Here is a 27759-nt window from a genome sequence, read left to right on the forward strand (position 1 = left end):
AAATAAGTTTATAGTATATACTAATCAAACATATTCGTTAGTGATTTCGAATAATGAAAGAATTTGAGTAATTTAAAAAAAGAAATTGCTGCAAATCAGAAGTTTAACAAGTGAAAATTGAAATATAAACTCTATAATGCGAGAACTTAGATGTACATGTGAATACTCATATAATCGAACTCCAATACGAATAATTACTAAAAAAAAAAAAAAAAGACTTTCGAGAACATTTTATGGCGGTTAATTAACAGAAATGGATTATGCTAACAGCAAGTTATCCAAGCAAGACCACTGATTTTTCTTGCTCAGAACCCTTCTGCTCAAACCTCCAATCCATTTTCTGTCCACACTAAAAATCATAGTTTTCCATCTTAAACCAACAACGTACGTCTCTGCAACAAGTTTTCACTTCAAAAAATTTCAAGAATTCTCTTTGTGGTAATGTATAATTGTGCTTTTAACTTTTCATTTTGATTACAGATGGAAGGAAGTGAAATTAAGGAGGAAAAAGAAGCAGGTATTGGTCAGAAGAAGAAAATATTTGTTGCTGGTGCAACTGGGAATACAGGGAAGAGGATTGTTGAGCAGCTTTTGACTAAGGGTTTTGCTGTTAAAGCTGGGGTTCGTGATGTTGACAAGGCTAAATCTACCTTACCCGAAGGAAACCCTCTTCTTCAAATTGTGAGTACTCCTTTAATTTCTTTCAATTTCGGATTTTTGTTTTACTATAAATTGGTTGATAGCAAAGCTGAGGAGTTTTAGGGCCTTCCGAATCAAGTTGTCAATTTAATAAAGTGGTTGTTGAATTAACTTTACTAATTATGGATGAACGAAATAGTAATAAGTTCTTAATATTACTATTAATTCAGAAATTTGACTTTCTTACATAAAGCATCAGTTTGAGCAATACTGATGAACTGTGTTGCTTGAACTCTTCAAAAATGTCAACAAACTGAATGTCTGATTCTCCAAAAGTAGTGTATTTTTGGACGAAAATGAAGAGTCCGCACAACTTAGCTATTGAAAAGTGAAATGCCAAATTATTAATGAGAATGGAGTTGTAATTTGAAATATTACATGTTTTCCATAAGAAGCTATAAGTGGGTGCTGTACTTCAGTGTTTTAAAGTTTTTAAGTGCATGAGACTTTGGTATATTCAGTTCAACCAAATAATATTACAACTTACAAGTTTAGGTCACAAAATTTTGTTATTATGCCTCCATAAGAGTGTGTTTTATGGGAACTTTCATTCAGTTCATTAGTAGGACAGCTTTCTCAAAACATTTCTAGAGAATCTAGGAACAAGCAACTCTTTATGACTTGGAGAGCTTCGCTTCCAAACGAGAACACTTCAAATTTGAGTGTGCAGATATACATTCTTACCCGCCTACGCGTATTACATGTCTTGCCTTGTCATTTTTACTCAAACTGTCAAATCTGTAGTTAGTTTTGGAGATAAAATGAAAACCTTCTACCTTTCTTATAAGAAATTTCAGTTTTTGAATATAGCTATATCTTTAACCTTCTAACTTTGGCCTCCTTCTAACTTTGCCTACAATAAGTCTAAATTCATTTTCAACACTTATAAGACTTGGTGCTACTTGAACACTGCAACGCTCCAAGTTTAGCTATTTGATATAGGCTAAAAAAAGCTGAATACATTCTTCTGCAAATGGGAAAAATAGATAGTGAAGGAAACATATACCTTCTCTGGAAAGGAACACCTTGTTTATGAATACTCCCTGTGGAAATTCCATATTGTTCTAATTGTTCTCAGGTGAAAGCCGATGTGACAGAGGGATCAGCTAAACTAGCTGATGCCATTGGTGATGATTCTGATGCGGTAATATGTGCTACAGGTTTCCAGCCTTCGTGGAACTTGTTGACACCTTGGAAGGTTAGTCAACTCCAATCCACAAAATAGTAGTATTTACCAGATCCTTCACACCTGATCTTGATGATCAGCAAAGTGAGATGATTTTGTGATAGGCTTGATGGGAGTTTCAGTCTCATTTTTATGCAATACAATGTCTTTTCAGTACTTAAATTTTAGTCTTATTAGCTTGAAAATCACACTGTGCTTGTTAGTTTGCAACTGCAAGAACATGTTGGTGAATTCAATATGGAATCCTTGATTTTTTGGAGAGTCCTCATTATCCTAAAAGATTCTCGATACCCAGGACAGGAAAATGTAAAAGGAGTGACCAACGTCATAGCAATTGAAGTTCAATTTTTTCGCTTAAATGAACATTTTAGTTACTGAATTGGCATTCAAGCAAGTATCATCTTGAAGATAATAGTTGTTATGGTTTGTTTTCTCCTTTTATTTTACTTTATTACACCTCCTCTTGACATCGTTTAGCCAAGCGCTAGGTAGTTGAGAGTAATTCAAACTCGAAAATTTTTTATCTCAATTTTTACTGTTATGCGTAACGTCTTCTGGCATCAAGAGATTTATCTTCATCATTTCGTTTGGTGAAAGAAAAAAAGAATATTTGCATGTGGAGTGAAATCTTGAAAGCCTCCTTTTATCCTCTTACTTTCTATTTTATTGCTTTCCTTTCCAATTCCTTTGTTTACTCGTCTGCAGATTTTAGAAAAAATTCTCGGACAACCATAATATAAACACCATGAAATTTAATGTATTCCTTCCCCATACATTAACAGCAGTGGGTGTGATAAGAGTTATTGAAAAAGTAAGTTGTAAGTTTCCAGTAGCTAAAAGTTAGTGCATTTGACAAACCAATCTTTGGAACTTCCTCTCTGGAGTTAAGTTGAAGCAGAGATTACTGTATCAGTTCTTAGACTCAACCCTCTTTAGCTTTCACTTGGGATCTAGAAGCGTCAGTTGTAGAAACAAATATGGTGCTGGGCAATTCTATTAAAAAGAAATGGTCCAAACGATACCAACTCTGGAGCATTTCAGCTTTCACTTCTCTGATTTGCTGATAACTCAATTCTGCTCATGCTATTGTTCTGTTCCCAATAACCTACTTAATAATTAGACACCGCTCATCTTACTTCTTTCTGGATCACTGTTGTCAGTAATTTTGGCAGTAGACATTTTCATATCTTATGCATAAGAAGTGTTAACTTGAGGTGAGATTAGATAGGGATTTCAATGCCTAGTCTCCCCAACTCGCTTTGGGATCGAGATGTAGTTGTTGTATTCATTTTCATATCTTATGTCAATGAATTAGCAGAGGTGTTATATGTCCTTTATAAGCATTATCCATGTTCACATGCAGATGTCCTATAACTTATCATCTCCCTTATGCATTTCTTTGATTTTGAATATGGTTAAAATCAGAAAACGTATCCTATCATTGTTTTATTTTTTCAGGTTGATAATTTTGGCACAGTGAACCTTGTGGATGCATGCCAAAAACTTGGTATTAATAGGTTCATCCTTATAAGTTCAATTCTTGTCAATGGGGCTGCAATGGGTCAGTTGTTCAATCCAGTCTATATAATCCTTAACGTTATGGGACTCGTATTGGTAGCAAAGCTTCAAGCTGAGAGACACATTCGTAAATCTGGCATCAACTACACAATAATTCGGCCTGGTGGGCTAAAAAACGATCCTCCACAAGGAAATATAGTCATGCAACCAGAGGTAACATTATGTATAGCTTACTCCTGTAGTGTTCCATTTCAACAATGTTCCAGAAGTCCTTTTTTGCATCTAATGTTACACACTCTCTCTTCCCTCAATTTAGGATACCCTTTTTCGAGGCTCAATATCTAGAGATCAGGTAGCTGAAGTTGCAGTTGAGGCATTGCTCCATCCAGAATCTCATTACAAAGTCGTGGAGATAGTGGCTAGTACAGATGCCCCTAAACGTTCATTCGAGGAACTCTTTGGTTCAATAGAACAACAGTGACTTGTAAGCATGCAACTTTTATTCGATCCACTAAAATGTTTTTTTGATATATACGATACTCAACATTTCTCTTGTGTAAATGATGATGCTGTTGTGATCTGAACTTGGTTCTTGCACCAAGTTCACAACACTACTCAAAAGAAAAGATAAAATGAATTACAAGTATTATTTCCAGAATTTTCACTTTCCAACAGTGCGCATGTTAATGTTTGCTTGCTATTTGGCTTGCCAGGAATTTTGAGTTATAGTACTAGCGTCTTGTTTAAGTTCTGTGAATGTCATTTCTTTATTTATTTTTTCATGATGATCATCAAATATCCAATAACGACAACATACCTATTGTAATCCCACAAGTGAGGTCTGGGTAGAGTAATGTTTACACCGACTTTACCCTACCTTGTGAAGGTAGACACGTTTTCGAAAGACCCTTGGCTCATGTAAATCAAAGCAGGTTTGAAAAGAAGGAAATACAGTAGTGAATCACAAAAATAAAATTGTCTTATAATAAGATGAAGAAATCCCAACAAAGTAGAAAGTAGTAACAAATTACAAAAATTGATTAGAAGAAGAAAGCAGCCAGAGAAGCAAAGGCAGCCATGAAAACAGGGACAAACAAAGTAATAGCAGCACTCTCCATTGAAGGTGAAGGTGCAGGTGATTCTTCTCCAGCAGCCATTGCTCCTCCAACATTTCCGAAAGCGACTAGCATCATCATGCAAATGGTGAAAACAGCCAACTTCTTAATACCCTCCATTTTTTTCTTTTCAGTAAAATACAGAGAAGAAAAAGAGAACTCTAAGCAATGGATAACAAGATTGATTAAAGTGACTGTCTTAAGTGTGTATTGGAAGGACAATACACATGGCTTTTATAGGAAAAAGTTTATGGGAAAAAACAATAATTCTCCAGCTATATTATTCGAGAATATTAAGAAGAAAATATTTTTGAGGGTGATGGGTTGTCAAAATAATAAAACTAGTAATATTAGCTTTATAGATACAGCCAGCCTGGACTAAACAAACTAGAGGTTCCCCACTTGTTATTAGATAGAAAGTTTGTTAGTTTTTGATAGGTTAAGCTAATTAAAGCTTCAATGCCATGTACTGATCACTTAAATTGTTTAGAGATTTATCAGTTGATCAACTTTTCAAAATAATTTCTCTTAATTCATGCGTTAGTGGTCCTATTCAGAAGAAAATTATTTTAACATGGCTCATCTTTTCGATAATGTTAAGAGTCACCATATGCCACATCTTACTTATGTTTGGGTCAGATTGCGCGCTTAATTCTTAGGTAAATAATTGTGGAATTAGTGATATTTGTTCAGATTTATTATCAAGACTACTCTTATCTGATCAGTATTCTCAAAAGCAGGACGTGACAAGGTTCATGAAGCTTGAAACGAAAAACAAGAAGGAACTACACATATTTCAGACAACGAAAATTACCACTCCGTCTGTCCCTAATTACTTGTCCACTTTTCTTTTTTTAGTTGTCCGGATTACTTGTCCATTTTGACAAATCAAGAAATGACAATTTTTTTTATCTATTATACCCTCAATTAATTAATTTGAAAAATGTTGAACTTTTTGAAAATCTTAAGTTTTTAATTCATCTACTTTATAAGTAAAATGGTAAAATCACTATGTCAATTATTGTTTCTTTAATAGGCGTGTTAATTCAAAAATGAACAAGTAATTAGGGACAAAGGGAGTATTGAACATGTATGAAATTAATACTTCCTCCATTTCAAATAAATTGAATTATTGAGACATTTTTCATCTTTCAAATTAACTTAATTGTTCAATTTTCAAGACTACTTTTAGAATGTTCTTCCAATTTTAGACTTCATTAGTTAGTATTGGAATTAGTTATTAACTAGTAAAATTACCCGCGCTTCGCGTGAGAATTCAACATCACGGAATTTATAAAATAATATTTAAAATCTATCTGTCATTAAAACTAAAACACTATATTATCTTACATACAAGATTACGTAGCAACAAACATTAATAATGTAAAGGAAAATGAAAATTATTACATCTTATCATTTATCCTTAATAACATAAGTATAAATTAATGACTGTAAAAAATAAATACCAGGTCTGTAACATAAGCAATGGTCTCAGTGAGCCACTCAACATGAGCATAATATATAAATATTTAATTGTGAAGAAGAAGAAAAAGTTCAGAATTTTCGTTGTTTTAAAATGAGAGGTATTCCCTCTATTTATAGACAACAAAGGGTAGTGTGAACAAATGTTTATTGTTCCTTATGGGAAATATTACAACCATTTGGAAAAGTTGCAATCCTTCGGAAAGGTCATAACCTTTCATAAAAGTCACGACTTTTCATAAAAGTTGCAACTCTTCATTAAAGTCGCAACTTTTCATAAAAGTCGCAACTCTTCATTAAAGTCGCAACTTTTCATTAAATGTCACAATTTTTCATGAAAGGGGAAGACTATTTTTGGAAATAAATAAATTAAAAAAGGAATTTTGGTTTGTGGTGGCGCCACGTAGGTGTGCCTTAGTATATATATGATATATGATATATGATATGATTAATGTTTAGTTATTTTAATAATAAATTTGACAATAATTAATACAGGTAAAAATGAAATGTTATGCCTAATTTATGTCTTAATCTTATTTCTTAAAGAGAGTGAAACACCTCAATAATTCAATTAATTGAAATGGAGGGAGTACTATATATTACTCCCTTGTCCAACTATTCTTGGCACAGAGATTAAGAAGCAATAAATAATAAGATAATTTTACCAAATCACCTTTATTAAATATAAGTCATCTGCACATTGAAAAATGAATAATATTTAATAGCAAGGGGAAAATAGACATAGAATGATAAATTATTCATTGGTTTTATAAACTGAATAAGTTTTGTTGGACATCCCAAAATAGTATAATACAGTGAACAAGTAAAAATCTGGACGGTGGAAGCAGTAATGTTGATTTAAAAAGAGGATTGCAAAGTAAAGGTGACGTAAGAAGATACATCAGAACGAGACTAACAATACTTTTTAATTATACTAACAAAGGATTAAGGATAGAGAAATATAGATTAAAACAACCAATCCACCTAATAATAGAAAATGATAATCAGCTAATTGATGCTTTAACATGTGCTGGTTGCTTAACTAACCATTCTCAATGATTACATACACAAGCTTGACAACTTATACAAATGATTTTTTTTGGATAAATTACATAGTTAATTAAGATAACTCAATCCAAAATAATCAAATAAAATCTGTCACCAATTATTTATAATAGCAGTGCACATGTAGGAGCTTCATTTCTCTTCAGCAAGTAAAAACTAGCCTGGAAAATAATAGCTCTTCAATTCTTTTTTTGGTTACAGACTGGATTAACTAACATTGCCCCTTCAAAATATATTCTTAAGTTTTTTTTTAAAATTTTTTTCTGTAATAAGATAGTTGGAAATGCAACTAAATTCCCCCCCCCCTATAAAAGCCAGTCCTCTTGTTAACTTTTTTAACAAGAGTCACTTCAATAAGATTCTAGTTTTTCATTGTTTATTTTTCTCATTTTTATTGAAGTTCTTGAAGGAAAAATGGAGTGTTCCAAGAAGTTTGTTATGGTTTTCACCATTTGCTTAATGGTTCTTTTAGCTTTTGGAAATGTTGGAGTGTTGGCTGCAGAAGCACCAGCACCTTCACCTACTATGGAAAGTGCTGGAGTTACTTTGTTTGTTCCTCTTCTAATGGCTGTCATTGCTTCAATGGCTGCCGTCTTTTTCTGAAGTTTCTGTTTTTTCGCCCCTTCTTAAATTCTTGTTTCTTTTCCATAATTGTAATCTTGAGATTATTTGTTGGGATCTTGATATCTAATAAGAATTTAATTTCATTCTGAAAGAACAGAACAGAACAGGTTTTGTTATTTCTTCTTAGAAATATCTATAGTTTTATACTACTAGTTGTGTACTACGTATAGTTGTGCGATATACCAACCTCATGATTCATCACTCATCTCATAACTTACTCACACACCCTTGTTCACGGATTCTGTATATATATATATTAGAAGTAGTACTTTGTTTTTCATAAAAAGTAAAAGCATTACACATATAAATTTTAAAAGGTAATATTAATCTTCAATCGGAAGACTTGGCCTTCATAAACAATTAGTTGAACACAATCGAATCAATGGATGTTTGAGTTCCTCAAGAAAGAGTCTTGTTGGTATATAATTACCACAAGGCATCAATTCTTTAGTTCAGGTTTGTAGCAAATGATTTCTTAAAACAATTGAAACTTTGCATAATCCATTGTAGTTTCTAATATTTTCTCCCAACTTGACACATAAACAATTGAATGCCTGAAATTTATCTATTCCATCCAAAATTTGGGCACACAAGTTCAGTTACGCAAAAAACAAAGAAACCTGCTGATAAAAGTAGAGAGAAAGAAGATGCAATGATTACTGATCAAGTAAAGTTTCATCTTTTTTATGAAGATGATCAAGTAAAGTATCATTGCAGCACATTGCAGCAATCTATCCCAAAAATCACATAGTTATATAAGACATTATTTCGGAAATTTAAGGAGAAAAGCAACAAGAAATAAGAAAAAAGAGAAATAGAGAGAGAGAAAAAAGAAACAGCGATGGCTGAAGCAGCAGTTTCCTATGTTGCAGAGCGGCTTATTGATCTTCTCCAGAAAAAAATTGTTTTCCTGAAAAACGTCCGACAAGGAGTTGAAGGAATGCAAGATGAGCTTGTCCGTATGAAGTGTTTCCTGAAAGATGCAGATATGAAGCAAGAGGAAGATGAGGCTGCAACAATCCGCAATTGGGTATCTGAAATCAGAGCAGTTGCCTACCATGCTGAGGATGTGATTGAAATATTCATCCACCAAGTTGAGTCCCAAAAACGACAGTGTTTCTTCATCAAGTGTGTCTTCTATCCTAAGAAACTATACTGTCTTTACAAAGTAGGGAAAGAGATCGAATCGATTCAGACCAGAATTCTTGAAATATCCAACAGTCGTGAAAGATATGGCATCATGCATATTCAAGGTCTCGGAGATGGGGAAGGTTCAAGCACAACACGAGAGAAGATGCGTGAACTAAGACGCTCCTCACCCTTGGTTGCCAACAAGGATTCTGTTGGTCTAGAGAAGCATGTGAGCTCTGTCGTGTCAATTCTTCTGAAGGAGGACAAACGGCTTCGTGTTGCTTCAATTGTTGGTATGGGGGGAGTCGGCAAGACGACTCTTGCCAAGGAAGTTTATAACCAAACTCAAATCAGAGACAAGTTTGACACTCGGGCATGGCTTTATGTATCCCAAGATCATAAGCCCATGAAGATCATCAAGGAACTCATTTTACAACTGGCAAATCCAGAAGAAGATAAAGTGAAGATAGTGGACACGATGGACAAATTGTCAGAGGCCGGTTTGGAGGAAATGCTCCAGAGGCGTTTGAAAGATACATGCTATCTCATTGTTCTTGATGACATCTGGACCACAGAAGCATGTGATCTCATTGTTAGGTCATTTCCTGACAATGGTAAGTCAAGTAGATTGCTACTTACCAGCCGCCGAAAGGAGGTTGCTTTGCATGCAGATCCCCATGCCACACCCTACAAACTTGAAGTATTGAGCGAAGAGGAGAGCTGGGAACTCTTTCTCAAGAAAGTATTTGCTGAGGATAGAGAGTGTCCACAGGACTTGGTGGACGTGGGAAAAGAGATTCTGGAAAAATGTGATGGGTTGCCACTGGCAATCACTGTCATAGGAGGTCTCTTGGCTGGGAAGAAGAAGCAAAGAAGTGAGTGGCAGAGAGTACAGCGAGGCCTCAGTTCATACCTTGTCAAAACTCAAACTTATGGCGTATCAACAATTTTGGCGTTGAGTTATCAGGACTTACCTCCCCATTTAAAATCTTGCTTTCTCTACTTAGGCCTTCTCCAGAAAGGCAAAGACATACCTGTGAAGCAACTCATGCACATATGGATTGCCCATGGTCTTATTCATCAAAAGGGAGAACAAACATTAGAGGACACTGTGGAGGATTATCTTGATGAGCTCATTGGCAGAAATATGCTTCAAGTAATCCTAGTTACAGCAGATGACAGAGTTAAGAGTTGCCGGCTCCATGATCTCCTACGAGACTTTTGTATAATGAAGGCCAAGGAAGAAATGTTTCTCGAGGTAGATTATCCATCTATACCCCTCTCTGCATCTCGGCACCGTGTCCTTTACTCTCCAGTAAAGAGGTACGAATATTTGGGAAATTCAAAATCGTATATAAGATCTCTTCTATCCTTTGATTCATCTGCTAAACTAGTTAACCTTGATTGTATTTGTACAAGTAGTTTCAAACTTCTCAGAGTGCTATACATAGACTCTCCTGGTTTAAAGGTGATCTCAGATAGTATTGGGAAACTATGTTCCTTGAAGTACTTAGGCATAGGATGGAAGACATGTATTAAGAATTTTCCCCATTCGATAAGTCGTTTGCAGAACTTGGAAACAATAGATATGCCCATGTCTAGGTTTTATTCTGTGAAAGTTCCTAATGTCTTGTGGAAGTTAGAGAATTTACGGCATATACTTGGTTACATAAATTCCCCCAGCCTATTGAAGATTGACCTACCTAACAATCTCCAAACTCTAGGCAGCATGCCTGTTCATCACTGGATGCACCATGAAAACCTGACAAGAATGACTCATCTCCAAAAAGTTGGTTTACTCATTGGAAGTGCTGATAACCTAGACATGACTAGATTATGTGATTCACTTGCAGAGCTTGAGAGCCTTCAATCCTTGTGTTTGGAAGTAGAGGGTAGCATGAAAATACATTTGGTTGCTGGTTTATCTAAGTTGAGTCGTGTTGTCAAGCTTAAGTTGAAGGGAGGCTTAGCATCAATACCAGTTAATTCTTGCGTATTTCCACCTAAGCTTTGTCAGCTGACTTTGGTGAACTCGAACCTCCATCCAGATTCAATCCAAGTATTGGAGAAGTTAACCAACTTGTCAGTTCTAAAACTAGTTAAAGCCTTTTATTATTATGATTCGTATCAAGAGTACAGGATAAGAATATCGGAGAATGGGTTTCGTGGACTCAAGTTTCTCAGGATGGATCAACTAATGTATATGAAAGCAATGAATCTAGGGAAAGGCTCAATGGCTGGACTCAAATGCCTGCAAATCTTCAAATGCTACTCGTTGATGAGTCTCCCAGGAGAGTTGATATCATTGTCTAACCTTGAGAAGCTGGAGATTCGAGGAATGCCTGAAGCATTTATTGCTAGTCTTTATGTTTCACATTTGCACATACTCCAACACATTCCCAACATTGTGGTTGGACATCCCAGTACAGATTCTGAAGAATGGATCCAACAACTGGAGCGTGAATATATTGCTACAAAGGCCACCAAATTTATACAGGCATTTCATGAAGTACATTCGCACGACAGAGATTTTTAATTCAAAGAATACATTATTATGTATTTCCTTTTCCTTTTCTTTTCATAAGTATATTTTTAATTCATAGAATGACAAGGGTAATATCTAATTCCACTTTACATTTTTGCACTAATTCTGAGTATGTTTGGAATGATCCTCTTCTTAATTTCCTGCCTTTACTGCTTTGAAAATGTTTTCTCCACTAAAAAAGTTTCCTGGCAAAATAGTTTTTTTTTTTTTTTAATTAAAAAATGAATTCTCTAGCTAAGGAGCAGAAGTCATTTTCTTTTACAAAAATTTCAACTTCCGTTCAATTTGGTAAATGCTCGTTCATCCTTATTTCCGGGTTCAAATCCCTGGGTATGAAGTTTTCTTTGCTAAGGAGCATTTTAATCTAATGGGTACTTCTCATCCCAATTTAATCGAATTTCAATATAGATATCAAACATTAAGTAGGAAATAAAAAAAGAAGAAATTCCGAAGAACTTCAATATGGATATCAAGCATCAAGTGGAAAATCAAAAAAGAGAAATTCCGAAGAATCTAATTTAAATTTTATGATTTAAAAGATTTAGGAATTGATGATATAAAGTAATAATAACTGAACTAATGAAAAAGACGGCTCATTAGATCAAAATCTTTGTAAAAAAACAAAATAGCGCGCTGCAATTGTACAATAACTCACTTTAATTTGGTAGAGAGGTTAAGCCCAAGTGTCGAGCTACTGGGAATTCCGGTAGAGATGGCTGCGCCGGCGATTGCTACGGTGGCTGGCACCAAAAACTTTTCTTAAAGTTGAAACCCTTACTTTGTCAATTCTCAGTTTTGTTTGGGCAATTGGGCTTTGCCCTGCTTTGGGCTTATCAGCTGCAGCTGGGTTCTTCTTTACCGGGGCAGTAGCAGGGACAGGTTTAGAAGCTGCAGATCGAGCCAATGGAAGCTTGTAGGAGCTCTTAGTTTACCAGAAGCAACAGACTTCTTCAATTGGTTAAGCAACAGCTTTTTAAAATTTGGTGAAAGGTTTATCTGTTTATCTTCAATGAACTAAGTAGCAGAAAGCTTGAAAAGAAGGCTATTTCTACCTCTTCTCCTTCTTCATTTTTAGTTCATCTGCTATATCGGTTTTTCTGTAGAGAAAGGGAAAATGCAAAAGAATGATGAATAGAACGTATAGAAATGTAGTGAACTGGCTTAGCCCAACCTCTCAATTCCCTCCCTTGAAATCATCCATTGAATCGCTCTGTAATGCCAAAAGGCTTACGGAAGCTCTAAGGCTTGCTTTTGACAACCCCATTGAAGCAGATTATACTATTTACTCAAATATAATTCAGCTTTGCATTGACCTAAAGGCTCATAAGCAGGGTCGTTTGGTTCACTCCCATCTTATAACTACTGGGTTTCCTTCAAATGTTCATTTAGGGACCAAGTTGATCATTTTCTACACAATGTCTGGTGACATGGTGTCCGCCCGCAAAATATTTGATAAATTGCCCGAAAGGAATGTGGTTTCATGGACTGCACTTTTATCTGGGTACTCTCAGAATGGGGATTCACAAGAATCCCTTAATGTGTTTGTTGCTATGCGTAGGGAAGGGGTGAGGGCAAATCAGTTTACTTATGGAAGCGTTTTGAGGGCGTGTACTAGTGTGTCAGGTATAAATTTAGGAAAGCAAATACAAGGGTGCATTCAGAAAAGCAGGTTTGTGGATAATTTATATGTACAGAGTGCGTTGGTTGATTTTAATTCTAAGTGCGGAGAAATGGAGGATGCTTTTTGTGTTTTTGAGTCAATGGCAGATAGGGATTTGGTTTCTTGGAATGTCATGATTTGTGGATATGCTTTTCGAGGTTATAACATTGATGCATTTCTTCTGTTCCGTTGGATGTTCAGACAAGGTATACTTCCCGATTGCTTCACATTGGGAAGTGTTCTCAAAGCATCTGTAGGAGGTGGCAAGTGTGGTGGACTAGCAAAAATCAGTCTGATACATGGATGTATCATTCGACTTGGTTATGGGTCGTATAGTATTATTAGTGGAGCGTTAGTTGATGCCTATGTGAAATGTGGAAACCTGGCTAATGCAAGTTATATATACAAGAAGATGCAGAACAAAGACAGGATTTCATGCACTGCGCTAATTACTGGATACGCACGTGAAGGTAAAAATATAAATGAGTGCCTAGAACTCTTTTGTCAATTACATCAGAATCATAGGGAAATTGATAGCATAATTTTATGCTCTATGATCAACATATGTTCCAATACAGCGTCACTGTCTTTGGGGAGACAACTTCATGCTATTGCGATCAAATATCAAAGCACTCTTGATGTGGCGATGAGTAATGCTTTGGTTGATATGTATGCAAAAACAGGAGAAATTGAAGATGCTAACAATGTTTTTCAGCACATGACGGAGAAAAATGTAATATCATGGACGTCAATGATCTCTGCATATGGTGTGCATGGTCGAGGAGTCGATGCAGTTTCATATTTTAAGAAGATGGAGTGTGAAGGCTTTGAGCCAAATGATATAACATTCTTGTCTCTCCTGTTTGCTTGTAGCCATAATGGGTTGACTGCTGAAGGATGGAAATGTTTCAGTGAGATGGTTAGAAAATATAAAATTGTTCCAAGAGATGAGCATTACTCTTGCCTAGTGGACATTTTTGCACGCAGCGGCTGTTTGAATGAATCATATGATTTGATTTGCAGGCTGAATATAAAACCAAGTGCCTCTCTTTGGGGTTCAGTTCTTGGGGCATGTAGCATATATGGCAATATGGACCTTGGAAAGGTAGCAGCCAGGCATTTGTGCAATATCGAGCCTACGAATGCTGTTAGCTATGTGGTTCTAGCAAGTATGTATTCTGCAGCTGGCTTATGGGATAGCGCTTGGAAGGAACGAGATGTGGTTCAAACTAGAAGGTTACCAAAAGATCCTGGTTACAGCCTTTTTCATTCTGGCAATGATATGGTAGTACTTCTACCTACTGGCTGATACATGAAAATGATCCAGATCTTCCTTGTAATGTTTCATATTACCTGGATTTGTCGAAAGTAAGTTTTGGTAGTTATAGTTTCAGCGTGCAGTGATGATGCAATGAAGCTATGAATAGGTATTCGTTCTTACCCACTATATCGCTTATACTTCTTACATGTCTTGCCTGGTCATGTTTTACTCAAGCTGTTGAATCTGTGATTTAGCTTTGGGGATAAAATGAAAACCTTATACCTATTCTATATGAAATTTCAGTTTTTGCTATAGCTGCTACATCTTAAGCCTTCTAACTTTAGCCTACTTAAGTCTAAAGTTATTGTAGTAGATACCTTGTGGAATTAGCTGAGGTGTTCACAAGCTGGCCTGGACATCAAGGTTATAAAAAAATTAGAGTCTAAATTTCATTCTCGACATTTATAGGACTTGGTGCTACTTGAACACTGCATCAGTCCCAGTTTAGCTATTTTGATATAGGCTAAGAAAAAGCTAAAATACATCTTCTACAATATTGTTCTGATTTTTCTCAGGTGAAAGCGGATTTGACAGAGGGATCAGCTAAACTAGCCGATGCCATTGGTGATGATTCTGATGTGGTAATATGTACTATAGGTTTCCAGCCTTCGTGGAAATTGTTGGCACCTTGAAAGGTTAGTCAACTCAATCCACATAAGAAAAGCAAAATCTGTTTATCTAGGGTAGATGTGTTGATTTGATTCATTGAAGCCTAAGAGATATCGAAACACTTTGGGGGTAATCCCTGAAAAAAGTTGAAACTCTGAATAACAAAAGTCTCCCGGTTGTGAATTTTCTTATGCTGTGATAGTTTGTTCCATTTCTTTGATATCTCTGTTTTCTTTTTCCCTTCCGTGTGTATTTTGTTGTTTTATATTTAGAGGAAAGAGCACTTAGTTGCAATGTTTCTTGAGAGTGAAATGTTCTCCTCAGCAAAAAATGCATGGTGAAGCTCGTGGCATGAGTTTATGTTCCTATTACTGATCTTTTAAAGATCATGGGTCACACTTGGTTGTTTAATTCAGCTATACAGTTAAACACATGAAACAGTTGACTATTATGAACCCAATATCTCTAAAAAATATCAGTTCTTCAGTACTTTAACTTTGTGCAACAAGTTACCATGTCCATTTGTATCTTATACTTGTATTCTGGGACAAGTGTTTTATGATTACTAGCCAGTGCCACAGTGGAAAGTTTTTTTATTCTTTGATGCATCTTACAAAAAAACAACATTTGTAAGTAAATTTACATTGTCAAAGTATATCCAGTAAATTGAAGACATGATTTCTCATTTTAAGATTTTGTTAAAGTGGCTGAATTCTTTGATTTTGCTTTGAGATTGGCCCTTACCATCAAGGCTACCAAAGGTAAAAAAAATTGAAATTATTTAGATTTGCTTTGATTGTACTGAAATGGGAACTGCAAATGTGACTTTCATCTGATAGCATTCCATCTTTACAGAGAAGCCTATTATCGTATCAAAGCTGGAGAAAGTGGCTTCAAATGAGGGGTTTTAATGTGAAGAGAAAAGATGGAACCATGACAATCCAGTGTATAAAGAAAGGAGAAAAGGGCAGCTAGCAATTGATGTAGAGATTTTTCGAGATTATACCTTTTCATGTGATGAAAATGGAAGTGACAAAAAATATCAGGGACACACTATAAACTGAGAAAAGCTCCCTTTTTTTCTAAACTTTATGTCCTCACATAGTGCCATATAAATTGGAACAGAAGGAGTAATTATTAATGTGCTTAGAACAAGATCAAAGATTAATCATGGTACTTGTTCAAAGTATATAAACAGATGTACAATTATCAGTTAATTGGTCCATTACTAATAGACTATAAAGGTACCAAATTCAGCAAGCAATTTTCATATACAATCAGTTATGTCTTTCAAAATGAACCCTAAGGGTCTTGTGAATTTTTAAGAATATGAATTGAACTCGCCCTGCATAAACTAAACCATGTACTACTTCACATAATCAACCATGCACCCCACTTCGTTGCCATCCCTAACCAGAAAACATGAACCTAATAGTAAGTGTGTAATTAAAGACACATCCACACGATTCGAAGAAAAATGAATAGAACAAAACAAAATGCTCTTGTTGAGAGTCGAACTCAAGACCTCCCGCTTACTAAACGGGTGCTCTAACCAACTGAGCTACAAGAGCTAGGCGAAATAAATTTTAAACTCTTTAATGAAATCTTTTGTTGGACATCTTTGAGTAAAATAAAAACATGTTTTACGAAAATTTTTAAATCACTAGATGGATTAATAATAATAGTGCTATTTAACTTTCAATCTCATACTACACATCCACCCTCAAATTTTGTGCTATTACAAACAGGGGCGGAGCTAGAGTGTCAGCTACGAATTCGATTGAACTCAAATTCAAACTTTAACAGATTGTCTTAGAAAATTTTTTAATCAAGTTTGTACATTTTATTAATTTAGAAACTAATGATTTTAAAAAGATTAGAATCCAAAATTCATATTAACTTCACATCCTAAGTTCGTTTTCATTTTCAAGCTAATGTTTCGTTTCTTAGTGAGGAGGGTCTTAATTGTATAGAAAGTATATAAGATAGGAAGTAAGTAGAAGTCTTTAATTATTTACCTTTTGTTTCAATACTTTTGTGTAGAGCTGTCGATATGGACTGGTCCATCTCATCCGGGCTAATCCATACAAGCTTTGAAATTTTACGAGTTAGGCCGGGCTAGCCCATTTTTTGTGTGGGCCAGAAAATAGTCGGCCAAACCCACAAGTACGTGGGCTACGAGCTTTGCCGGGTCAGCCCTCTTTTTTTAAAAAGTATACTTTCTTTATAATTTTTTAAATTAAATTATAATTTAAAAATATTATCATAAATATCAACAAGACAATATTACATGGTGTTAGTGTTACTACTTGTTAATCAAATCCACAAATAAAATTGTCTTTATAATACTTATTAAGTTTGATTTCAAGTAAAAGCATAAATAGTTAAATAGAAATATTAACCTAATTGTTTTCCAATGATCATAATAAAACACAAAAACTATGACAACATTCCATAGGTTACGGCCTATGCAGTGATTCCCTATAAATTTTAGGAAAAATTTATTTTATGTAGTACATATTTTATAAACATAATTTTATATTTAAATTGTAATATTTCAAACTTTTAACAGATTTTGAGTTTAGACTCTTGTTACTTTTAATACTCTATTTTATTTTTATTTTTTAATTAATTTTTATTTAGCCCACAAGCCGGCTCTATCCATATTTCTCAAGCCACACAAATCGACATGCTTATTCAAGCCGGGCTAAAAGCCCTTTTCTTAAATGGGCTCAAAAAATCGTATCTCAGCCCTATCAAATCACGGGTTAGGCCAGGTCGGCCCTACGGGCCTAGCTCATATTGACGGCTCTACTTTTGTGTTTGTTAAAACTTTGAGACCGAATATATAATATGAACAATAACGTCATATACGATGTATCATCAATGAATTTTTATATTATTTGACCCAAAAAAATTGTGTTGTTTAAGATATTTAATTTGAAACAAACTCATACATCTTTTATTTTCAAATATTACATTTTAAAACACCCTCAATATTTCCATCAAATCAATAAATACACAACTTATACTTGTATATAGAATTTTACGTTTTAACTATAATACTAAGAAATTTACTGCTAATATTCTGTTCTCTTCGTTTTTGCTCCAATTTCTAATTAAGATACTTTAACGAAAATGGACAATTCCATCCTTATATACAATATACAAGCTACCCATAATGTGGCTAATTTATATTAGTTACCAATTATTCTCAGGTTTATCTATTTTGTAATGTCTCTTTAAATGTAGGAAATATAATAATGTTTTTAAAAAGTATATATAGAGATCAAAAGAAGTTGGAAGTAAAAGAAATTAGTTGCATTCAAAACATAAAATAAAAGGCTTACAATTAGTGTTTTAATTTGTATATTTGGGTACTTAGTATTTTTGATTCGGGATGATTTTGTTATGTTTTTATTTAGCGCAACAAGTTTAATTAAATGGGTGTGGTGAAATCATATACAGTGGATTGGTCATTTTTTATTGGTCATTTTTCATAATGAAAATGATTGTTCTTGCTATTAATCCTATTCATCCTTCCTTCTTTCATAATGTTAAAATCATAAATTTTATTCATTGATTATAAAACAAACATATTCGTTGAGACAATATTGATTACTAAGAATTGAAATTACATTTTTATTTGGTCAACGAAGTGAGAAGGTCAATCCAACTACACATTACAATAAGTATTAGCAATACTTTCAATGTAATTAAACCAAAGAAAATTACAAAATAATTTTGTGAACTCCATTGAATTTACAGTTCTCGTGTTACAAGTCAAGTTATTTACTGTAATTTTTTATGTGAATTCATTTATTCTATTTCCCAGTAAACCTTATATGGTAATTAAGAAAAAAAACACACATTTAACTAATAAATAATCAGAACTGTTTGAAAAAAATAGTGTTGACTCTAAATAGGACTTCTTTCGTCTCATTTTATGTGACATTTTTTAATTTGATACAGAATTTTGAAACATGTGGTCTAAATCAATCCTTAGATATTTATGTGGTTGAGAATCATTTCACTAAGGGTGAAAGGGAAATTTTAAATTTACTTCCTCTATCCAACAAAATTTCTCCACTATTAACTTTGCACACATTTTAAGAAACTATAAACAGAAGAGAATTTTACTATATCATATTTTGAATATAATAAATACAATGTTTTTAAAATGTAATATAGAAGTGATTATAATTAATGATAATGGTAAATTATGAACTAAGTATAAAATTATTTATTGATTTCATAAAGTGAACAAGTATTGTTGGACATTCCAAAATAGTATAATTGACAATTATTGTTGAATGAAAAGAGTAAATTATTTCTAATTATAGTAATGTGACTTTCTTTTTTGAACGAATTAAAAAGAAAGGGATGACACATAAATTAGGACAAAAGGAGTACTATAGAGTTTACATAAGGTGGGAACAAAGATTAATTTATCCTCTGTCTCATTTTACATAACACATTTCCTTTTTAGTCTTATTTAAAAAGAATATCATTTTAAAATAATTAAACTCTAAAATTTCCATTTTATCCTTATGATATGATTTATATAACCCACACAAATATCTAAGAATTATTTTAGACAATGAATTTAATAAATCTCTTTTTTGGAGTACTACATTCAAAGAAAATATATTTTCTGCATTCTTTTACCTGATACACGTGATGAAGAAGAACTCATATACTTACCATATTACCGCCGCACGCCGTACACTGGGAATACAATTCAAAAACGACAAGGGAAATTACAGTTCTATCCCTATTTAGATTTGTTCAGCGTAACACAAAGTTTACATTTATATAAAAAAAAAAAAAACATCGCCACACATGCCAAGGCTACAGTACACTGATGCAAATTACAGCTAGTATATGTACTCACCTAGAGTAGAGTAGGACATTACAAACATGAAACCAAAATAATCTAACATAACCTAAAAAGTCCCTATTATGAAAAAAAAAGTTACAATATTCTACGATAATACAATATCACAAAACATGTTATAGCTAGATATTGTTGTTGAGAATTTCACATTAAAGATTTGAGTGACCTAGCTTTGATGGGCTTACGGGTTCTTTTGATCTTCAGCTTACTGTTTTCAACTTCTTCATCATCATCATTATCGTCTTCAATATAGTCAAATCCTTCATTATCCATTTGAGAAGATGAAGATTGTGCTCCCTGAGTAGACTTCCCAGTCGACGACGAACCTCTTTTTTTGCCCCATAGAGGACCAAAACCCGAATAATAGTAAAATTCGGAACTCGACGATTTCTTAGGACGATGTGGGCGGCCGCGAGAACTCTGAGTCATCTCAGCTGCCGCCACAGGCCCAGCAGCAGTACTAGTAGTAGTAGAATGAGCTGATTCGTTGTTGCTACTACTGTATTGCTTCTTCAGTACTTGAGCAAAATGGTGCTCACATAAATTATGCCCTCTTTTCGATTCTCTACTGCATTGCCATCCCTTTCCGTCATTCTTCACGCACATTGTTGTAATATTAGCATTTCCATCCTTGTCGAAATTGCCGGAATCAGCAGGAACATCAGAGACTATATTATTATTCTCCAAATAATCCATCTCTTTCCTCTTACTATCATTCACCTCAAGCTTCATTGACGTGATGCTACTAGAAAAAAACAAAGCTAACTCAATGAAATTTTGAATCGATCTATATCTATACCCAACTATTACGCCAAAATTTTGAATCGAACTTCTAATTATCGTTTTCTGAAGATACTGGTAGCTAGCTAGTAAAAACAAATTGAGTAAAAGTTACCTCAGTTCAGAATCATAAAAGGTCCCATTTACAGCGCAACTATCATATCCATCCAACTGCGCGCAGCAAAGCAAATCAGAAATATTTTTTTAAAAAAAAACTTTATTTCTCAAAAGAATACAAGCTGTGCGTTGGGAAATAGGGCGAAACAGTGAAATAAATTGAATAAACAAGGCTAAATACACAACATAAATGGTGAGATTGAGATTGTTTTCATTAACCCTAGTGATGATAAAAAACCCTAAAAAAACCAAAAACCGAAGAGACATTGAAGAAACGAAATGAGCGTTATTCTATAGATCTGGAAAAAGGAAAGGAAGAATAAATGAGATTTATTGAACTGACCTTGTAAGAAGAAGAAGACGGCGCCGGTGCCGGAGGAGGAGGAAGTGTGTGGTGGTTAATAATATTATCGTTTTGTAAATCTTCAGCGGGGAATGTGATAACATCCCATGGAGACTGATTGAGCTGACAAACGTGGGGCTGTAAAAGGGCACCGTGCTGTTGGAGAAATACGGAAGAAGCATAGTGGAGCGGGGAAATTTTGGCATGCTTCCTTATTCTCATGGCTGAAAAACTCGAAGTGTATTTTTGAGGGGTAGGCACGACGGAAACAGATCCAAATGGGTCTTACATGTGTTTTTTTTTTTTCTTTGTTAACTACGAGGGCCCAATCAGCATTATATGTTTTATATTGACAGTTGTACCCTTATTTTGTGTTGGTCACAAAATTAAAAATTGCCAGACATAAATATATGTTTTTGTATCATAATATATGACTTTAGTTTCTAATTAGGTACAAGTATAGTTGAAAGAACAAAATTAAAGATCAAATTTCCTTCTTTTTTTCGTTTTCCAATTTTCATTAAATAATCCCTGTTAAATAATAAGTACCCATCTACACATTGAATAATGATTAATATTTAATAGAAGGATAAAAAAGACATAAAATAATAAACTATTGATTGATTTTATAAATTGGACATCTCAAAATAATATAATGGGCAAATAAAAATGGACGGATGGAGTAACATATTTTTCATTAGTCTTACTTGACATAAGCTCTAATTACTTGAAGTTTAACCGTGGGGAATTTTAAGCAACAATCAAAAGTAGAGGGTTGAATTTGAACATTTTTCTTGAAATAATATATTTCCGGTCAATATATGTGATGATTTAAAAATGACAAGAATATGAAATGTCTCAAAATATAACGAATTGTTAATTAAAATATTTATTTTGTATAATAAATGAGTAAATTGTAGACTTTCCCCTTATAGATATATTTTAATTGAATTTGGTTTATGGCCTACTATAGCAACTACAAAAACAGGGTAAACTTGGTTTATGGCCTATTTATACATTTTTTTGGTTTTATGTTATATCTCTTGAGAGAATTTTATTCTTATACATAGAAGGTTATTTTTTTTTCCATTTAAATTGTAAAATGTCATAAAGTTCAATCATATTTCTAGGACATGGATCAAGAAATAAGAATGCAATTGCAACCTAGTGGATAAATTAACTATTCAACATTAGTTTTGTATGTATATGTTTGATTAGATTCTGAATTTAAAAAGTCAAAGAATAATTTGACATATTAGGCATTCTGCAAAGTATCTTTTTATTTTCTCTCTCCTTAAAAAAAAATGAATTTATATAGCAGCTAAGATTAGATAGTTCTTGAAAAATGAAACATATTTTCTTCTATGGAAAACAAAATGAAAGAAAAGTGTCATATAATAACATTAAAACACATATCACAGAGAGTAATAAAAAAAAAGCAGGGGTTACAATATGCATAGAAAATTATAAGCATGTTACAAAAATTATAAGGAAATAAGCATATTATACCAAAAAAAATGAGCATGTGGAGGTTCCAATTTCTAAAATTAGAAACTAAATTGGAATATAATTTTTTTTTTTTATAATTATATAATTACAACTGACCAAGTGTCGTCATCTATTTTCTATGAAACTGTTGCACACTATATATATATATATATATATATATATATATATATATATATATATATATATATATATATCTTTGTCTAATATGTGTAGGATCTCAAAATGAAACTAGTGTAAAAAATAATATTTATTTGTTCTCTTGAATGTTTTTCTCTTCGGTTTTGGTAAAAGGAGATTATTATTATATATAATAGCTGTAAATATTACTGTCCTACATAGACTATATTAATTATTTTAAAATTATTTCATATTCATTATTTAGTTTGATATATTAAGAATAGTTCTGTATTTACCTATACTTATTCATGTATTGCTAGTATCTTAGTTAATATTATATTACTTATACCTTCTATAATACTGAATAGAGCATTACCCAACAAATTAAATAAATTTTAAGTAATATCATAATAATACATACATATATATATATATATATAATAATAATTCTATGATACATTCTATCAAACGATTATTTTCCTTAGACTTCCTTGATGTAGAAGAGTAGAAATCTGATATTTAAATGCTTGCTTTTACCAAAACAAGTAAATTGTACACCTCCTCAATCCAATCTACTGTCACACATCTCATTTATATGTACATCTGCAATTCAAACACTAATAAATTCCTCTCATTATTACTTCCTTTTTCCCAATTTCTTTTGAATCATCCACATTTCCCTCAATATTTTGTTTCTGTAACCAACACGCAATAATTTTTCTTATTAAAAGAGCACTCTTTATTCTATAAGTCAATAACTAAATTAAAAATATCACTTATTTTAAAACGAAACGAAGGCATACATATTAAGCTAACTTGAAGATGATGTTAAATTAAATTATTGTGAGTTAGGCTAAAAACAAATTACCTCAATATAAAATTATTTTTTATTCCTAATTTATAAGATTTTGAATGGACCGTCAATTTTAGTTTTGGGCATATGTGCTTTGTCAAAATTACAATTTTTAACTAACAAATAAAAACAAGTTTATTACATCCAAATGGCATCCATGCACAGCTGCAAGAGCCTTACACCTCACTGCTACTCTCCGCCGCCGGCGTTACCACCTGATCCTCTTCGCCGTCTCTTCCCCTCAAACTAAACGACAACGAATTCAACGGAACTAGGAACCGCCCCGTAGGTGGGACCCACAGGTTGAGCACCCCTTGTGGCCTACCAGAAGGTCTCCAAACTAGCACTGTCATAAACTGGATCGGATTATTCTCCAGCATCTCTGACTCCGGCGATTTTGTATCCTTCAACACATCGGAGAGCAAAACTCGAGCGCTCCCCACCAGTTTCTCTCGAATGTGACCGTGAGAGTAAATATCCACGTTTAACGCCGCCATGATGTCATTTTCCGGTAGCTTTTCGTGGAATTTCACCTTCACTACCTGGTTCCAGATTGGATTGGTCCCGTCGTCTCCGTCGCCGGTGTGCTCCGCTACTTTGGTTTTTGCCACGTGGACGCCCTTCTCCACGTAGACATCGGCGTAGGTTCTCATCCTGGTCAAGTGCTTCACGTTCTTCAGGCCTTCTGCTGAGTATATGAGAACTTCTATATCTCTAAGCCGCTCCTCCGGCGGTGACCTCCGCCAGCGTAAATGAGATTCAGGCATTCCGGAGATGAATTGGAATTGTTAAAGTGATTTTGCGGAATGCTAGCTGCTGTAATTTCTTTGGTTCAACTTATATATTTACACCGACTCATCTTCTGGAAGTTTCCGGTTGCAATAGAATTTAATTTGAAATTATCAGTTAGATTTAGATATATTGATACTCCTATTTATACTAAAAATTTAAATTCTTCCAATTATTAAGGTGAAATGGTCTGATAGACCCTTATACTTGTATGAGTTTGTATTGTGAATCTTTCTACTTAATTTTTTATCAACTGGACCCTTAAATTCTGTAAAACACAATATATTAAACCCTTTTGACCATTGACCATGCTTATGTGGCATTAAATGGCTGAGTTGGCGAGAGAGTGTGACTACACGCGTGTTAAAGCAAGTGAACAACATATTTTAAATTTTAAATTATTAAAAATATAAAAAATTAAAATAATAAATTTAGAAAAGAAAAAAATCCAACTTCTCCCCCCACCCCCAACTAAGGGTGGCAACGGAACCGGTAACGGAACTACCGGACCGGGACGTTCCGGAACCGGAACGGAACCGGGCACCACGGGCCGGAACCGAACCGGAACCGGAACGGACCGGAACCGGTAATTCCGGAAAAAAATACCCGAACCCGTCCCGGACCGGTAACGGACCGGACCGGACCGGACCGGAAACCGGGTCCAACCGTTATAAATTATATTTTTTTATTAAAATTAAAAAATTAGGAATATTACACTTAAAAATTTATACTTTTAAAGTTTTAAATACAAACTTTCAAACTTTTAAAAGTATAAAAGTTTAAATTTCACAATTTAAAACTTTGAAAATTTAAATTCAAACTTTAAAACTATAAAAGTTTAAATTTCACCCTTTAAAAGTTTGAAAATTTAAATTCAAATTTCAAACTTTAAAACTATAAAAAGTTTAAATTTCACAATTCACACTTTAAAAGTTAGAAATTTTAAATTTGAATTATAAACTTTAAAACTATAAAATTATAAAAATTTAAATTTCACACTTTAAAGTTTAAATTTTAAAAGTTTGAAAATTTAAATTCAAACTTTAAAACTATAAAAGTTTAAATTTCACACTTTAAAAATTTGAAAATTTAAAACTATAAAAGTTTAAATTTCACACATTAAAAGTTAAATTTAAACTTTTGAAGACAATAATAAAAAAAAATTAAGGCGAATAGCCTATACTTTAATTAATATTAATTAAATAGTACAAGTTGAGTTACAAAATATTAGTAGAGTATTAAAAAATCTAATCTACACAGCCACCTTCTAGGAAGGGTTCTGTTTGAATTAGACCTCGAATTATTATACTCATACTAATAGACATTTAAATTTAATAGTTCATGCTACCAAGGAAATCTTTTTTTAAATCATTTAACATTTCTCTAGTAACATGCTCTGGAATTGGTTGATTAGCTAGTTCTTCCATTGCATCAATGCCGTCATCACTAAAATCTAGCATTATTTCATCAACGTCATTTTCAAATTTGGTCGGTAGAGGTGGACGACCATAACTCCTTCTCTCGCCATTAATCCAATCTCTAAATAGTACGGATATCTCCAAGCTATCTGCTGCTAATGAATATCTATGCTCTCCAATTTGAAATCTTGCTGCACTAAAAGCGCCTTCCGAAGCTACTGAAGATGCTTGAATAGCTAACACATCTCGAGCAACCGGTTGTAGTTTTGGAAATCCTTTGCCGCGATTGCTCCACCATTCTAGAAGATCAATAGTAGTAGGTTCTGTATTTTGATTAATATATGCATCAAAATCATTTCTATCATTATGAGAAAGTTCAATAATACAATCTATCATATCATCAATTTCATCTTCATTATTATATCTACTCCTAGAACTTTGAGGCTCTTCGTTATGTACTACATTCCTTATATTAGAATTATTATACAAGTCGTACAATTTTCTAGCTTCAATTTTTATACTATCTTTAACATCTTGACAACTAGGTGTTTCATCATCTTCACTATCAATACCCAAATTAAAATATATTTTATCAACCATTCGTGCTGCACCTTCATCTTTGTAATGTGGGTTTAACAAACAAGCAGTTAAATAAATTTGAGGAATAGGAATAAAATATTTTTTAAATTTTTCAATCATTTTCTTAACAGATTGTTCAAATCTTGGTTTATTTTTAAATTTATAAAATTTATTAGAAATAGCACAAATATTAGGTAAAACAGAGCAAATAGTTGGATAATAAAGTGCATATATTTTTTTTGTAGTTAAATAAAAAACTTTTAAGAATTCTATAAGTTCTTTTATGTCATTCCAATCATTATCATCAAGTCTATATGTCATATTTGAATTATGAGCATTCCAAACCATTTGTAAAGGTTTCCTATATTCATAAGCAACTTCAAGCATTTCAAATAAAGAATTCCATCTTGTACACACTGATTTTGGAATTTTTCTAGGTGGAAGATTAAATTCACGACAACGATTTTCAAAATCTCTACGTCTAGACTTAACTTGACATTTAAAAATAAAATGACATGCAGTTTCAACTTTTGTGCAACCATCGTCATATATTGCTATACCATCTCTAACAATCAAATTATATATGTGTGCAACACACCTAATATGAAAACCATCAATATAAATAGGGCAAACAGACGGTTTTAGTATTTCAACAACATTACTATTATTAGAAGCATTATCTAATGTGACACTACTTATTTTATCACAAATTCCATAGTTTTGCAAAACATCTATAATTGTTTGAGCTATATAACTACCGGTTTTATGCATTTCACAACATTTATAACCTAAAATTCTTTTTTGCAAAGTCCAATTTTCATCAATCCAATGCGCAGTAATTGTGAAATAATCATTACCATTTACACTATGGCCCATATCAGAAGTAATAGCTATTTTACAATTGTTATAATAAAATAAACAACGAAGATATTGAAAATGTTGAGCTTGATAATCAAAGATAGCCTTTTTAATTGTATTTCTACTAAAACCTTTAAAATGTGGATTATACACAATTTGAATATAATGAATAAAACCGGGATTTTCAGCAAAACTAAATGGCAAACCCATAACAACAATCATTTTAGCTAATTCTTCAAGATCTTTTTCTCTACTATATGACCGTTGTATACTAGAACCAGAAACATTAGAAGGATTTAATTGTGTTTGGACCATATTAGAGCCATCTACTCCTACATTTTCAGGAAGGGTGGTACCATTTTTTTTAGCTTCGGCTACAGCTTTAGCATGCAAAAATTCATTTTTACAACATGACATTAAATGATTACTCAAATGTCCCGTCCCACCCTGTTTTCCTACAGTTTTATGATTCATTCTATGTTTACATTTATTACAAATAGCTTGTGTTTTATCTTCATTCTGAGTCATAAATTGCCACACAACT

The 27759-nt window shown here is 33.3% G+C and overlaps 4 protein-coding genes and 1 non-coding gene across 6 annotated transcripts; 3 read left to right on the forward strand and 2 right to left on the reverse strand.

The window, feature by feature from the left end:
* Positions 1–221: 221 nt before the first annotated feature.
* Positions 222–4027, forward strand: LOC125836461 (uncharacterized protein At2g34460, chloroplastic-like). Its single transcript, XM_049515634.1, has 5 exons — positions 222–384; positions 481–681; positions 1778–1897; positions 3344–3616; positions 3720–4027. The coding sequence occupies exons 2-5, from the start codon at positions 481–483 to the stop codon at positions 3882–3884; spliced, it is 759 nt and encodes a 252-aa protein (XP_049371591.1). The 5' UTR covers positions 222–384; the 3' UTR covers positions 3885–4027.
* Positions 4028–8530: 4503 nt separating this feature from the next.
* LOC125836366 (putative disease resistance protein At1g50180) lies at positions 8531–12282 on the forward strand. The gene is made up of 2 exons (XM_049515543.1): positions 8531–11329; positions 12076–12282. Exons 1-2 carry the CDS (start codon positions 8531–8533, stop codon positions 12280–12282), a joined length of 3006 nt encoding a protein of 1001 aa, XP_049371500.1.
* Positions 12283–12420: 138 nt separating this feature from the next.
* Positions 12421–15507, forward strand: LOC125836440 (pentatricopeptide repeat-containing protein At3g20730). Of its 2 annotated transcripts, none has more exons than XM_049515606.1 (2): positions 12421–14452; positions 14862–15507. In XM_049515606.1, exon 1 carries the CDS (start codon positions 12490–12492, stop codon positions 14332–14334), a length of 1845 nt encoding a protein of 614 aa, XP_049371563.1. In that variant the 5' UTR covers positions 12421–12489; the 3' UTR covers positions 14335–14452; positions 14862–15507. The 2 variants fall into 2 exon arrangements, with proteins under 2 accessions (XP_049371563.1, XP_049371564.1); XM_049515607.1 differs by having other exon boundaries at positions 12421–14393.
* Positions 15508–16452: 945 nt separating this feature from the next.
* TRNAT-AGU (transfer RNA threonine (anticodon AGU)) lies at positions 16453–16526 on the reverse strand. Its single transcript has one exon. It is a non-coding gene; the product is annotated as a tRNA-Thr (tRNA).
* A 3470-nt stretch (positions 16527–19996) lies between these two features.
* LOC125836458 (uncharacterized) lies at positions 19997–21320 on the reverse strand. The gene is made up of 3 exons (XM_049515629.1): positions 21093–21320; positions 20748–20803; positions 19997–20597 (listed from the first exon to the last, which is right to left on the reverse strand). The coding sequence occupies exons 1-3, from the start codon at positions 21312–21314 to the stop codon at positions 19997–19999; spliced, it is 879 nt and encodes a 292-aa protein (XP_049371586.1). The 5' UTR covers positions 21315–21320.
* Between the last annotated feature and the right edge of the window lie 6439 nt (positions 21321–27759).

Source organism: Solanum verrucosum, unplaced genomic scaffold (genome assembly GCF_900185275.1).
Source record: "Solanum verrucosum unplaced genomic scaffold, falcon-dt-bn FXZP01000278.1, whole genome shotgun sequence".
Taxonomy (NCBI): Eukaryota; Viridiplantae; Streptophyta; class Magnoliopsida; order Solanales; family Solanaceae; genus Solanum; species Solanum verrucosum.